Raw genomic sequence first — 12,108 nt, 5'->3', positions numbered from 1 at the left:
CCGTCTGTGTGGCTTCTGTTTTTCTGCTTGTTTGGGGGTGTCGTTTGTTGTTGCTTCGGCACGCGATGGTGACGGCGGTTGTGGGTTGTCGTGCGTGCTGCGGCGGGCGCTGCTGGTGAAATTGAACGCTTCTTTAAGCTTTGCAGCGCGCAGGTTTGTGTGGCTTTCTTTCGGTGATTTCGTTTTCATTCTTGAAGTTCTAGAAAAAGTTGTCGGATGTCTTCTCTGGGAAGGGGCGGGCTTCAAAAATTGCGTTTTTCTCTAGAAAACCTCTCTGCTGAATCGCGCTGTGGTTCAGGGTTTGCTTTTGTTCATGGGGGTGGGTGGGGGACCTAGGCTTTGGTTTTGCGGTGGGCAAAGCGTCATTTTTTCGAACATCTTATCACCTTTTGGAAAGCTTTTAGCGAATGCAGACTTCGCTTCTTGGGGCCAGGTTTTCTCGAGAGGTCGGTGGGTTTGTTAGTGCAGTTGTGTGTGTGTGTGGGGGGGGGGGTGCTGGTCGAAAGGAAAAGGGCTTTTTTTGCAGAAGCTTTGTGGAGGGATGGGTGGGTCGACGCGGATTTCCGAACCCCTGGTGTGTCGCATCGTGCGAAGGAAACGGCACGTTTTTTTAATGCTCTTCGAAGGCGTTTTGGATACGCTGCAGAGAGATTCCCCCTCTGCGCCTCGTGTGGCGTGTGTTCTTGTGGTTGTGATGCTGTCGGTGTGGCGTTCGTTCGCGGGGTGTCCTCGTGGACGGTGGTTGTGCGGTGGGCCTGTGTTCTGCTTTGTGGAGGCGGAAGCCAGTCTAGTGAGTACGGGGTGCAGTGCGGCGCTCTTCTCGGCTCAAAAGCCGCGTCGGCTACCAGCGCCAGGGGCGGTGGGTGCTTATTTACCGCTCTTCTCCATGGAAGGTGCTGCTCTTCTGACCCGGGCATGGAGGGGTCTGGTAATCACCGCTGCCCTGCTGTTGTGTTTCAGCGTTCGCAATCAGCAAAAAGAAAGGAAGGTACCTCAGGAAGCTCCAATATACGCCTGGTAGCAAGCCGTTAGTGCATGGGCTATTTAAAAAAAAAAATACAACGTTCTGGGGATTGAGGAACTGCAGTTGCCCATTGAGCCCACAGTCGAAGGTGCCGAAACTGAAGTTTTTCTTGGTACTCTTTTTTTTTTTTTCACCCGCAAGTCACGTTTTCATATGTGACACCGATGGAGAAGCATTACCGAATTTCGTTCTCAGCACTTAGCAGGACTTTTTCTGTGCTATAACTTTACGCTGCTCCCCTTGCTACCTATATATGTGATTTTCGGTTTCTCGCATTAGGGCTTCAAGAAGCTGTAAATAATTTTTACACAGTCAAATACCTCGTTACGTTTTCCGCTATATTCTCTTCCTTACAACAATACACCTGCCAACGATATCAAGGAAGATTCACCACGGAAAATACTGACAATGTCCGCAAGGCACGGCCGCGATGACTACTACTGGTCCGACACAGAACAAACACACAGGATGCGGACTCGTGAGATGCTGAAAGCGCATGGACCAGAAATCAAGAAACTCTATGGGCCTGATCCGTGGCTGCCACGCATCCTGACGCCGCTTGTTCTTCTTCAGATATATCTCGGGTACCGTGCGAAGGACATGGGGTGGCCCACTCTTCTCCTCGTCGCGTATTTTGTGGGTGGCACAATCACACATAACTGCTTCTTGGGGATTCACGAGGTCACACATAACCTGTGCTTCGCCACACCGTTCTACAACGACCTGTATGCACTGTTCGCGAATCTGGTGGTGCCCGTGCCGTATGCGATGGTATTCAAGACGTACCACGCTGAGCATCACCGCTACTTGGGCTGGGACGGCATCGACACCGATGTGCCCACACAGTTTGAGGGACGGTACCTATCAAACTATGCTGGCAAGTTTTTATTTCTCACGTTTCAGGTGCTGTTCTACGCTTTCCGACCCACTGTTGTGCGGACAATTAAGTTTGAGAAGATGCATGTGATTAATTACATTCTTCAGCTGACCTTTAATCTGCTTGTATACTACTTCTGGGGCTGGTGGCCACTGTTATACTTCTTCCTCTCTATTTTCCTAGGCACCAGTTGGCACCCACTCGCTGGCCACTTCATTTCAGAGCATTTTGTGTTTGTAGGGAATGGTGAGCAAGAGACCTTCTCGTACTACGGCCCGCTAAACTGGGTAATGTGGAATGTCGGTTATCATGTTGAGCACCACGACTTTCCGAACATACCATGGACGCGAATTACACAGCTGAGAAAGATTGCACCGGAGTTCTACGTTGACCTGCACCGTACCAAGTCGTGCCCCGGGACTTTGTTTGACTTTCTACTACAGCCGAACGTCAACCTCTACAGCCGCGTTATGCGCGAGCGCGGTGCTGCCAAGCGCGAGAAGCTGTTGCCAACATCGACGGGTTGTATGAAGTCGGTGGAACCACACCAAGGTTCGTGCTCGTAGAAGAAGGAATGATCATTAAGCCACTAAGTGTTACTATATCACCTACAGTGATGTGTTCTATGCCATCGTTTTTCAATCGTTGAGGATGCCGTGATGCCTGTTAGAGCGCCTGGTGCGACCGCATATATCCTTTAAAAAGTACCGCTTTTCTTGGTTCGTTGAAGCAATGGTTTGACCGGCTTTGCTCTTTCTTGCTATTTCTCACCTATGCTAGAAGAGGCAGTTGCCTGTTGCTCTTCATTTCTTACCTTCATGTGAACCTTTTCGTTAACACGGCTTAAAGTGTTATTCGCATTCGGAGTTTTGCGCATGTACAAGGTTTTTTTCCCGGCTTGGTGACGCGTTATGTTTTCCCCCTATTATTTTCTCTCTGTTTTACTGTAAAAGACATGCTTATGTTACTGACTACAGGAAGACAATGAAAGAGATTAAATGCACCTCCACATATATTGGAGGGCATTAGAGTGAAGGGGGGCTGTCGATGCTACTGACAACTGCCGCTCGCCCCTTTTTTTTTCACAAGTTTTTTTTTTTCTTAGCGACTCCAGCTACTGATGAAACCGAATTTTCACAGGGTATAGCAGTTGCTTCTCTGTACGGCTGGATGAGATGCAACATGTTGAAACGTGTCCATTCTTTGCCGCCACTCCCACTTTCTTTTTTCTTCAAACACACCTCAACACTGGAACTCTGTTTTAGACTTCGTGCGATAGAATGAAGCGCTTCTGCATCCCCACTCTCACTTCAGTGTCCTTCGCCCGTACCTTCTTCGGTAAGGGCTGGGACAATGCTGCTCTGGACACAATATACAGCAGCATGCTGCGCAAACCAGAAGTGAACGACCGGATTCGCACTCAGTACGCCTCCACGATGGATCCTCGCGACGCTGATGTGCTCCGCCGCCTCGGCGAGGTGTCAAAGGAAAACAAGACGTTTATTCGCGTGTTTCTCCCTCCACATCTCGGTGATCCCCACCGTCTGCTGAAGTGCTATAGCCTGATGGCGTACCCTATTCTCGATGACAAGGGTGGCCAGCTGAAGGTAGAGATGGATGGCCACAAGCTGGACGCATTCGCGGACCCTGATGACGATTACTCCAAGGTGGTCATACCACACATCGAGCTAGTTGAGTACCTCGCCAAGTCTCTTCTGGAGACGATGAAGTGGGAGGCCACTCCCCGCGGTGCTGCCTCAATGCTGGAGTCGCTGTACCGCGGCGCGGAGATTCCGGACCACGTGTTTCAGACGCCTGCAGTCATTGAGCGTCTGGACAGCTTCAAGGACGGTAACAAGGTCACCAGCTAAGATACCAAGCAAGCCGTGTTTGCAGTCTGTGCTGAGAAAAGGCCGAAAAGAAGGGTGATAAGTTTTTTTCTGTTTGTTCTTCTCTTTCATCATCAAACAATCAAAAGAAGCTGTACTCCTCTCACTCTCAATATGAATAGCATAGCAACGTAGGATGACTTTTTTATTGGTCGTCATACCATTAATTTTTTTCCCCGTTTCATTCTGTTTTCCTGCAAATGAGAATGATTTCACGGAAGTGAGTTGGTCTAGAGAGGTACGATAGTCGCCGAAAAGAGTACCTTCGGTGCTCGTGTCAGCTTTCTTTTGAGGCTATTCTATCACCCAGTCTCTTTCCACTTCATCCGTTTTTCAGCTTAGTCATGTCTTCTCAGAGCAAGCACAAACAGTAAAAAAAAAAAACCGTTGCACAAGTTATGTAGGCAACAGGGCATGTTGTGGTGGTCGGTGAGCGCGGAGATCAGGTTTTCTCACTCTGCTCAAAAGACTTCAACAAGCTGCGATACTAGGCCTCACTACTTGAGGTGAAGGCATCACGGATTAACGAAAGAGGAGAGGTGGAGGGATCAAAAGCGGAGTCTACGTCTCATTGAATGCCCAGGGAAATCGTGCCTTTATTCCTCATATGTTTCTGTCATGGATTTCATGAGTTATGTTTATTATCTGTCGTCCTTTTCACCCTTTCACCTTGAATTTGCCCACCCGCATACACACACTCCTACCAGTTCAGTCAAAACAGCACCATGTCCTGGTGGGCTGCCTTAGAGACGGGAAGATCTTCTCTACCCTGTGTCACGGAGTACTCCAGCAGCGCACACGATCTTGTAGAAGCGAAGCGGCATGACAGACACCCCTCTCTCAGCACAGCGGTCTGAGGACTTGCCCACCATAGAAATGCAGCGTCAGGAGCGCTTACTCGTTTTCACTGTCGCAGAAGGCTCACTGTCTCTACTAGTGCTGGAGGAAGCGTTCATGCGCGAGCGCCTCGAGCAGCTTTGCCGACACGAAGCAGCCCTCACCGAGCTCAGCGCCGTCCTATCAGCTAGAGTTCGAGAGACTTCTCTGTGCCCCGCAAACAAAGTGCTATCCGCCAGTTTGTTGAGCGTTGAAGAGCCACTTTTCTGGGAGGTGGTGGATCGACTCAGTGACGAGGATGTCGAGCGCATTTGGCAGCGAGAACGAAGAGTGTTGGAGAAGAACATCGGATCAGTGATCAGGCGTGTGCGACGGCTCCAGCAGAGGAAGGAGGGACCTTGAAGTGACGAATTGCGTCACTTTACGGCTCGGGTGTTTATCTGTTCTGGAATCTCTCTAGGACGTCATCCCGGTGCTTCTCGCCAATTCGTTTCATCAATGTTCCAGTGGTTCTAGTTGTGGTTGATTCACGTTCTTGCAGGGAGTACAGCCAAAGAATCAACCGTGCTTGGTGCTTTTTGTCCTTTTAGACTCTGCTCGAGCGTGTGCAGCTCATAATGAGTGTGTAGCTCTTCATTGTACGATTACCATCGCCAGAGCGTAGTTGACATAAAGTGGCGAAAAAGCCATTGAGAGGGTCAGTGAGTGGCTGCGTTCCCAAGGAGGAAACAGGAAATGGCAGAGAAGTGGAATGAGTATGAAAAGTGATGGGACAGTGCGACGTCACGCCCTCAACACAACCTGCACATGAAGGTGGCTGACTTTTATTTTACGACATAGCTCCATCGAGTGATGACTCTGCAAAAGCGACTTTTCGCTATGCTCTTCTGCTTCTCTTTCGCACTTGCGCCATCGTCCCTTAGCGACTTCCATCGAACGTCTCCACTTTACGCGTACTGTGGCGCCGTGAAGCTGACGGCCGGCGGAAAAAACAGTATTCTTCCCGCCTCTTCGTTGGATACTTACTCACATCATAGTTTCTAACTTAGCCTCTGGCGTGCTTTGTTGCAGCATTACGTTGGTGACGCCGATGGTGAAGAAGGCCGACAGCCATGCACGGGTGCTGCGCCCCGGAGAGTCGATAGCTCTCAGTCGCAAGTCTTCAGAGTTTGAGATTGTACTGTTCCGTCCGAGGCACCACGATCGTGCCAAGGCGGCAAAGGATTCTGCACTGGAGGCGGAGGTGACTGCTAGCTCCCCTGTGAGAGACTCGTCTCAAGAGCCTATGAACTACACAGGTGGTGTCAATACCGCCCTCAGCAAGGCAAGGATACGGATCTCATCTACGGGGAATGAGGTAGGACACGGCGAAAAGAGGAGAAGTGGTGGCGGGTACGCAACCTTACGTTCCTCTGCGCTGGGACCTAGGGACGCAAGCGAGGTGGTAGACGTCGACGAGCGGACTGCGGCCCCTTTCGCACCGGGAGCGATGGGTGGAGGGAACGAAGGGAGAGCGCCAGGTAACGTACCTGCGGATGCCCCGCTCTTTTTTGACACGGCAGTGTGCATTTTCTACGACGAGCTGGCCAAAATGGACTACGTTGCCCCGGGACGCACTACCATTGATTCCAAGGGACTTCACTACAAACCGCACCTCGTCGTGCTGGGAACGGAGTCGGCCCCAGGTGGCTACTGCAATTTCAACATTACCCGATCCGACGGAGAGCCTTTGGGAGACGGCGAGGACGACGCATTCGAAGAGGACTCCAGCATTCTTGTCAATCGCACCGCCACGAGCAACGGACCCGTTACTATGGCAGCTGCGGACGGTGTGGAGGTGAGTCTGCGTCGTCTCAGCATGTGCGCCGGGTTTCTCGTCTGTGCAACTTTATTCGGCAAAGACACATGCTTGAACCGCGAGCGCAATGTGTTCTACATGGTGAGGCGACCGAGGAGCTCGACGCCGCTCTGCTTGGTGCCGCTGTGTATGTACCGCGAGCCCAACAACAGCTGCGTTTCTCTCATGGTGCGCAAGGTTAGGCTTCATGGGGAGACTATTTGGGAGCTCGTCAGCGTGAGCGAGCCACTGCCATTTAAGGATATGAAGAGTCTTATCATGAAGCTTCAGGGGCGTGGGTTAACTGATCCAGCTCATTTTGCACGCGACTGTGAGCTGAAAGCTGTGGCTAACCGAGGTGGCGACGGCGCCGGTGGAGGGACAGAGGAGGATGTGCTCAGTAGCAGTGGGCAAAGTAGCAGCACCGAGCTGGAGGCCTCGGCCTCGCATAAGCGCCTCAGCGATACTCTCGAGCAGGAGCGCAGTCGAACATCTATGCGTGCGTCGCTGACTGCTGGACGTCAGTACCTGCTCCCGTCCAACCGTACCGGACGCACCTTCTCCACTTTACTCATTGATGTGCCGCGAGTGACCCGAGAGGGGAGACGCCAATACAGCGTTGGCAAATCTCATGTTCAGACAGCTTTGTTTGATGGGGACACCTCTGAAGTGGACGAAGTGCTTGACGACGCGATGCGGGCGGTGGTGCCTTGCTATGCAGATGCCTCGCTTGTGCGGTACGAGAACGGCGCCTACAACGTCGGGTCAAGGGTGGGCAATCTTGTCGCACACTACGTCGGCCATCGCGAGAAGTACGGACTCGATGCCGCTTCCCAGCGTTCGACCGGTGTTGGGCGGCCGGGAGGTTCGAGAGACGAGCTGCTTCCATTTCTAGGTGCGTTGCGAGTGCGCTCCTCGGCAGACTTGGTGACGCCGCTTCCGGTGCTCGATCGCTGCCGGTCCGATGATAGCGAGATTGCTGCAAGGCCCAAGCTTCCTGCGGACCTGCTGTTCACCTCGCAAGACAGGCTACTTGCTGCCGGAACGCAGCAACACCGCGGCTCCATATACGTGAGCACAAAGAAGCGGCACAGTATACTCGGGCAAGCCGGCCGTAGCTCGTCGCACCGCAGATCGGGGGGTCGAAAAGGGAAGGGGCGGGCTCCTTCGGCGCGTGCTGGTGGAACGGGTCTGTCAAGGGCGAGGAAGAAGGCTAGGGGTGCGCGTGGGTCGAAGCCCACATCTCGTATCCCAGGGAGTCGCAGCACCAGTGGAAGCCCGCAGCCCCCCCCGTCGTCCTCATTGGCACACAAGCTGACTGCACACAAAATGCATAGCCGCGTTTCAAGCGGCAAGTCTCGAGGTCGAAGCGGGAACCAAACGCGATCTTCCGAACGGTCAGGTGATGTTGCTGCGTAATCGCGCCTCTTTTCACCTCCGACGCAAGCTGACACAAAGCGCTTATGGGACTTGCACGAATCCCTCAATCCTTGTCTCGATTACCGCACATGTTTAGTCGTCCTTCACACAGGAAGGGGGATGTGAGAAGCACGACTCTTATCTATGTAAACTACACCTTCTTTGCCCCTTCGGTCCTTTTTTCGTTCCTCTGGTCACCTCTTCTGTGAAACACTTGACGGTTTCTTGCGTCTCTCTCTACATTACTTCCTTCTGAGGAGCTGTCGGTTAGTGTGCGAGCACTCTCCCTTTTACTGCTTGCATGCTGTTTGTGTTCCTGTGTGGAGACGCGGATTTGAAGTCAAACAGCAGAAGGACAGGAAGCTGGTACTTTGACGCTACGCTAAAGGGCACAACCTCTAAAGCCCTGGCGTTGTCGATGTGTGGTTCTTTTCTTTTTGTGTGGGGCGAGGGGGCCAGTTCGCACACTTGAGCCAGAAAAGATTGGACGCGTGCTCGACGCCCATTTTTCAAGGGTCTGCAGCGGTGCTGGACGAACCGTGCGTAGCTGTGTTTGCGTATGAACCAGGTGTTCTCTGTTCGGGGCACCCGTGTGCGATGCCGAGCGTTGTCAGGGGCCGCGCCGTGGTGGTTTCTGTCTTCTGGTGCTCACACTGGTGATTTGAGCAGCTTTCTTGCCCTACCACACGAGCCTACCTGGTCTTCAATTTGAGTTTCGCCTTTCGGCATCGCTGCTCCCTCGGAGAGGCTTATGAAGGCTTTGCTGTTGCCTTCGGCTGCTTCTCTCACTTTCACTTTCACTTCTCCCACTCCCTCTTACATCCCTTTTTTCACCTTTCTGCCCTTTCATTTGTTGACCGTGCTCCTTGACTGTGAGCAGTGCGCAGCTCGTCGAAAAGGCTGTAGAGTCGTTTGTTTTCTTGTCTTATTTTACACTTCCGTGCTTATTCGCGCTGTTCACGCTTTGTTTTTCCTTTTCGCCTTTCGCGCTTTTCTCCTCTCCGTCTCCTTAATATTACTCCGTCTTTGCCTTCCCATGTACCACAGTTAGCAAAACAACGAGAGCGCAGTTTCAGAGTGAAGAAGCAACGACTATATAGCCAAGAAACAAAAGGAAAAACAAGATACACTCGCGTCAGTTTTGGGGATGCTAGCGCATCCCATCCTCGCCTCCGAGGATGACGAGGAGTATGTAATACGGGTTATCTTCTACTTGCCTGCCCTCCTCGAAGCGTACTTCGACGCGGTCGAGAGGATTTGTGCGGAGCCGTCCTCGCCACCAGAGTCCAAAACTCGCGCAGATATTCTGCAACTCACGATTCAGCAGCGCCTGCTCGTGCTAGGTCGCGTGCCCCCTGGTGCATTTAAGAATTTCGACGAAGTGTCCGCCACAGAGACGGAGGACAAAGAACTTCCTAAACTCATTGATCAGCTGCGTCACATCTTCCTTGAGAACAAGGTGGATATTGGGCCACAGGCACTTTTGTGGCGTAAGCGGTCCCTGTCTCTGGCGAAGGAGTGTGCGGATCATATGAATCGCTGCCGCGTTCGCTTTTCCTTGAGCAGGAAGGTGCGGCGTGAGCTGTCCACGTTCGGCTCGGCGTCGTACGTATTCAGCATGATCTCCTTCGGTCTCGTAGTCATCTTTGCTTGCAGTGCTCTTGTCGTCATATCAGCGGTGCATCCTCCACTGGCGACTGGACTGGGCGTCGGTTGTGTTGCTTGCGTGCTTCTTGTCCTCTCTGCGTCCCTGATGTCCTTCAACTGCTTCACTGCGGTGCGCTCCTTGCATATACTATACTCGCAGCTCTTCCACGAGTACTTGATCGCCGGCGGGTCACCGTCTGATATCCTGCTGAATTCTTTGCAAGAGTCGTCCTTCAAGCCGCGGGGAAAGGACGGGTCGCGGGATACTGAGATGAAGCAGCTGGAAATGGGTCGGGAGACCAAGACAGGGTTCTACACCATCCCGTACGGCGGTGGGAGCAAAATCGGGTACATCGAGGGCAAGCAGCTGGATGCACAGGTGGTGATGATCGCCTTCGACAGCAACTACCATATTACCTGGTGGAATAACGCGGCGGAGGTGATGACGGGCTTCTTGCAGGACGGGTGCATCGGCAAGCCGCTGAATGAGCTTGTCCAGTGCTTCAACCGCGAGGATGTGTGCTCCCTCATCAAGCGCACACGTCGCGGCAATCTGCTTAAAATCAAGCTCCGCTCCCTCACCGCCGCCCCAACGACGCTCAGTACCGTGGTGACACCGATTCTGGACAGCGACAACAAGCCCATCGGAAATGTGCTGATCTGCGCTAATTCGCTGGATAACCTGAGAGAGTACCGCATTTATGTGCACAATTATCAAGTAAGCGAAACCATCGGTGCCCTGTCCTTGTTGTCGGAGCGCTCTTCTCTGTCACATGAGAACTCTATTCTCATCAACTCCCTGAGACGCTTTGTCAAGAACGGTCTGGCAAACCATGTGGAGACCCTCGCGCGGGAGATGGAGTCTGACTGGGACTGGACGAGCGTGGAGCAGCTGCTGGGTCGTGCCTTGGGTCAGCGGATCGGAATGCATGAGGTGATTGTGGACCCATTGTTTCCACCCACGCTGTGCGTCAACCCAGACGTGGCCAAGACGTTTGGGACTGTGGTCGAGATGTCCAGTGGCCGCTGTACGGTCACACTGCAGATGCTGAACTTGACAGGTAACGTCTTTTCGCTGGCTGTGACCGTGCTGCTTGGCCCCAAGTGCCGACCGTGGGATCAGGCGCAGCTGGAGGAGCAGCTGGAGCAGCTGTTGCGCAGCACGGCAGGAAGTGTGTATTTTCTTGAGGAGCGCGTGGTGCTACATTTTCCGTGTCAAGTGGCACCGATATTGGAGGATGGCGACGAGGGCGACGCCAACCCTACTTCCGACCAGGCGCTGCAGATCACGCAGGCCAGGGCCATCATCAACTGCACGGTGAACGTGGTGACCGCCATCACGAACATGGTAGACCAGCACAGCCTGTCCCTTATCCTGCTCAAGACCATGTTTGTTTCTCTCGCCAGCGTACGTGAGCGCAGCGACCTCGAGCAGCGCTTGTCTGCCCGCCCGTGTGACGTGGATGTGATTATTTGCGACAGCGAGTGGCTCAGCTCGTCCCGTGATATCCTCATGAACAACGACCACGGCGCTATGGTAATTCCACTGATCGATGCCCAGATGCCGGTTCCAGCTGATGTGCAGCACGCGATTCGCATGCCACTTGTGCGACGGGACGTGCAGCAGCTCATCTTGGAGGTTGGCAAAGCGGTGTCCATGAAGAAGAACGCCATTTCCGCCCGTGAGGAACGCGAGCGAATCCTTACGCTGCGACAGGATTCCCCCTGGACGCGCGGCAAACTGCTAGGGCGCGGGTCGTACGGTGCCGTGTACGAGGCGACCAGCGATCTCACCGGCGGCAAGATGGCGGTGAAGATGTTCTACTTCTCCCAAAACGTCGAGTCATCGATCAGCACCTTGCTGAATGAGATCTCCATCATGTGTAGTCTGAATCACCCCAATATTGTACACTATTTTCACTGTGAGCGAAAGGACAACAATGTAAGCTTGTTCATGGAGCTGTGCGAGGCCTCTCTAACGGACATCATTGTAGGACGGCGTCAAAAGCCGGCTCACCTGTCCGTCGTGCAGATCATTCGACAAGTACTGACCGCCATTGCGTACTTGCACAGCCGAGGGATCGCCCATCGCGATATCAAGCCGCAGAACATTCTTCTAAAGGGCGAGACGGTGAAGTTGACCGATTTTGGCACTGCAATCCAGGGCAGTGCGGGCAAAGAGGTACGAGGCACATTCCGGTACATGGCCCCGGAGGTTTACAAGGGTAACCCCCACTCGCTGAGCTGCGACATATGGTCTATCGGCTGCCTTGTATGCGAGCTGTTCGCGTGCCCGACTGCCTTCATGGAGAACTCAGCGCTGCTTGGCGAGATGGCACCCACCACAGATTATCTGACGAAGGTGCCGCAAAACATGGCCTTGATCGACTTTTTGGAGAAGTGTTTCCAACTTGATCCTGAGCGGCGCTGGGGCGCTGGTGACCTTCTCGTGCATCCTCTTCTTTCTGGCAATACCGCAACATCATCTCTGGTGAAGCTAGAGACAATTTTTGACGCGAAACTCGCCAACCCTCTAGACCCGTCAAACCACTCTGTCTTTTCCTTACGGTCTGCGTAA

General features: G+C 53.1%; 4 protein-coding genes across 4 annotated transcripts; all 4 read left to right on the top strand.

The window, feature by feature from the left end:
* Window positions 1-1,432: 1,432 nt before the first annotated feature.
* Window positions 1,433-2,467, top strand: LBRM_23_1980 (fatty acid desaturase; the record flags this gene model as incomplete). The annotated part of the gene is made up of 1 exon (XM_001565219.1): window positions 1,433-2,467. One exon carries the CDS (start codon window positions 1,433-1,435, stop codon window positions 2,465-2,467), a length of 1,035 nt encoding a protein of 344 aa, XP_001565269.1.
* A 714-nt stretch (window positions 2,468-3,181) lies between these two features.
* On the top strand, window positions 3,182-3,772 carry LBRM_23_1970 (cytochrome c oxidase subunit V; the record flags this gene model as incomplete). Its single annotated transcript, XM_001565218.1, has 1 exon — window positions 3,182-3,772. One exon carries the CDS (start codon window positions 3,182-3,184, stop codon window positions 3,770-3,772), a length of 591 nt encoding a protein of 196 aa, XP_001565268.1.
* A 1,945-nt stretch (window positions 3,773-5,717) lies between these two features.
* Window positions 5,718-7,883, top strand: LBRM_23_1960 (hypothetical protein; the record flags this gene model as incomplete). Its single annotated transcript, XM_001565217.1, has 1 exon — window positions 5,718-7,883. The coding sequence occupies one exon, from the start codon at window positions 5,718-5,720 to the stop codon at window positions 7,881-7,883; it is 2,166 nt and encodes a 721-aa protein (XP_001565267.1).
* A 1,147-nt stretch (window positions 7,884-9,030) lies between these two features.
* LBRM_23_1950 (protein kinase) lies at window positions 9,031-12,108 on the top strand (the record flags this gene model as incomplete). Its single annotated transcript, XM_001565216.2, has 1 exon — window positions 9,031-12,108. One exon carries the CDS (start codon window positions 9,031-9,033, stop codon window positions 12,106-12,108), a length of 3,078 nt encoding a protein of 1,025 aa, XP_001565266.2.

Source organism: Leishmania braziliensis, chromosome 23 (assembly GCF_000002845.2).
Source record: "Leishmania braziliensis MHOM/BR/75/M2904 complete genome, chromosome 23".
Classification (NCBI taxonomy): domain Eukaryota; phylum Euglenozoa; class Kinetoplastea; order Trypanosomatida; family Trypanosomatidae; genus Leishmania; species Leishmania braziliensis.
The sequence above is the reverse complement of the archived record's forward strand: the minus strand, read 5'-3'. Positions and strand labels throughout refer to the sequence as shown.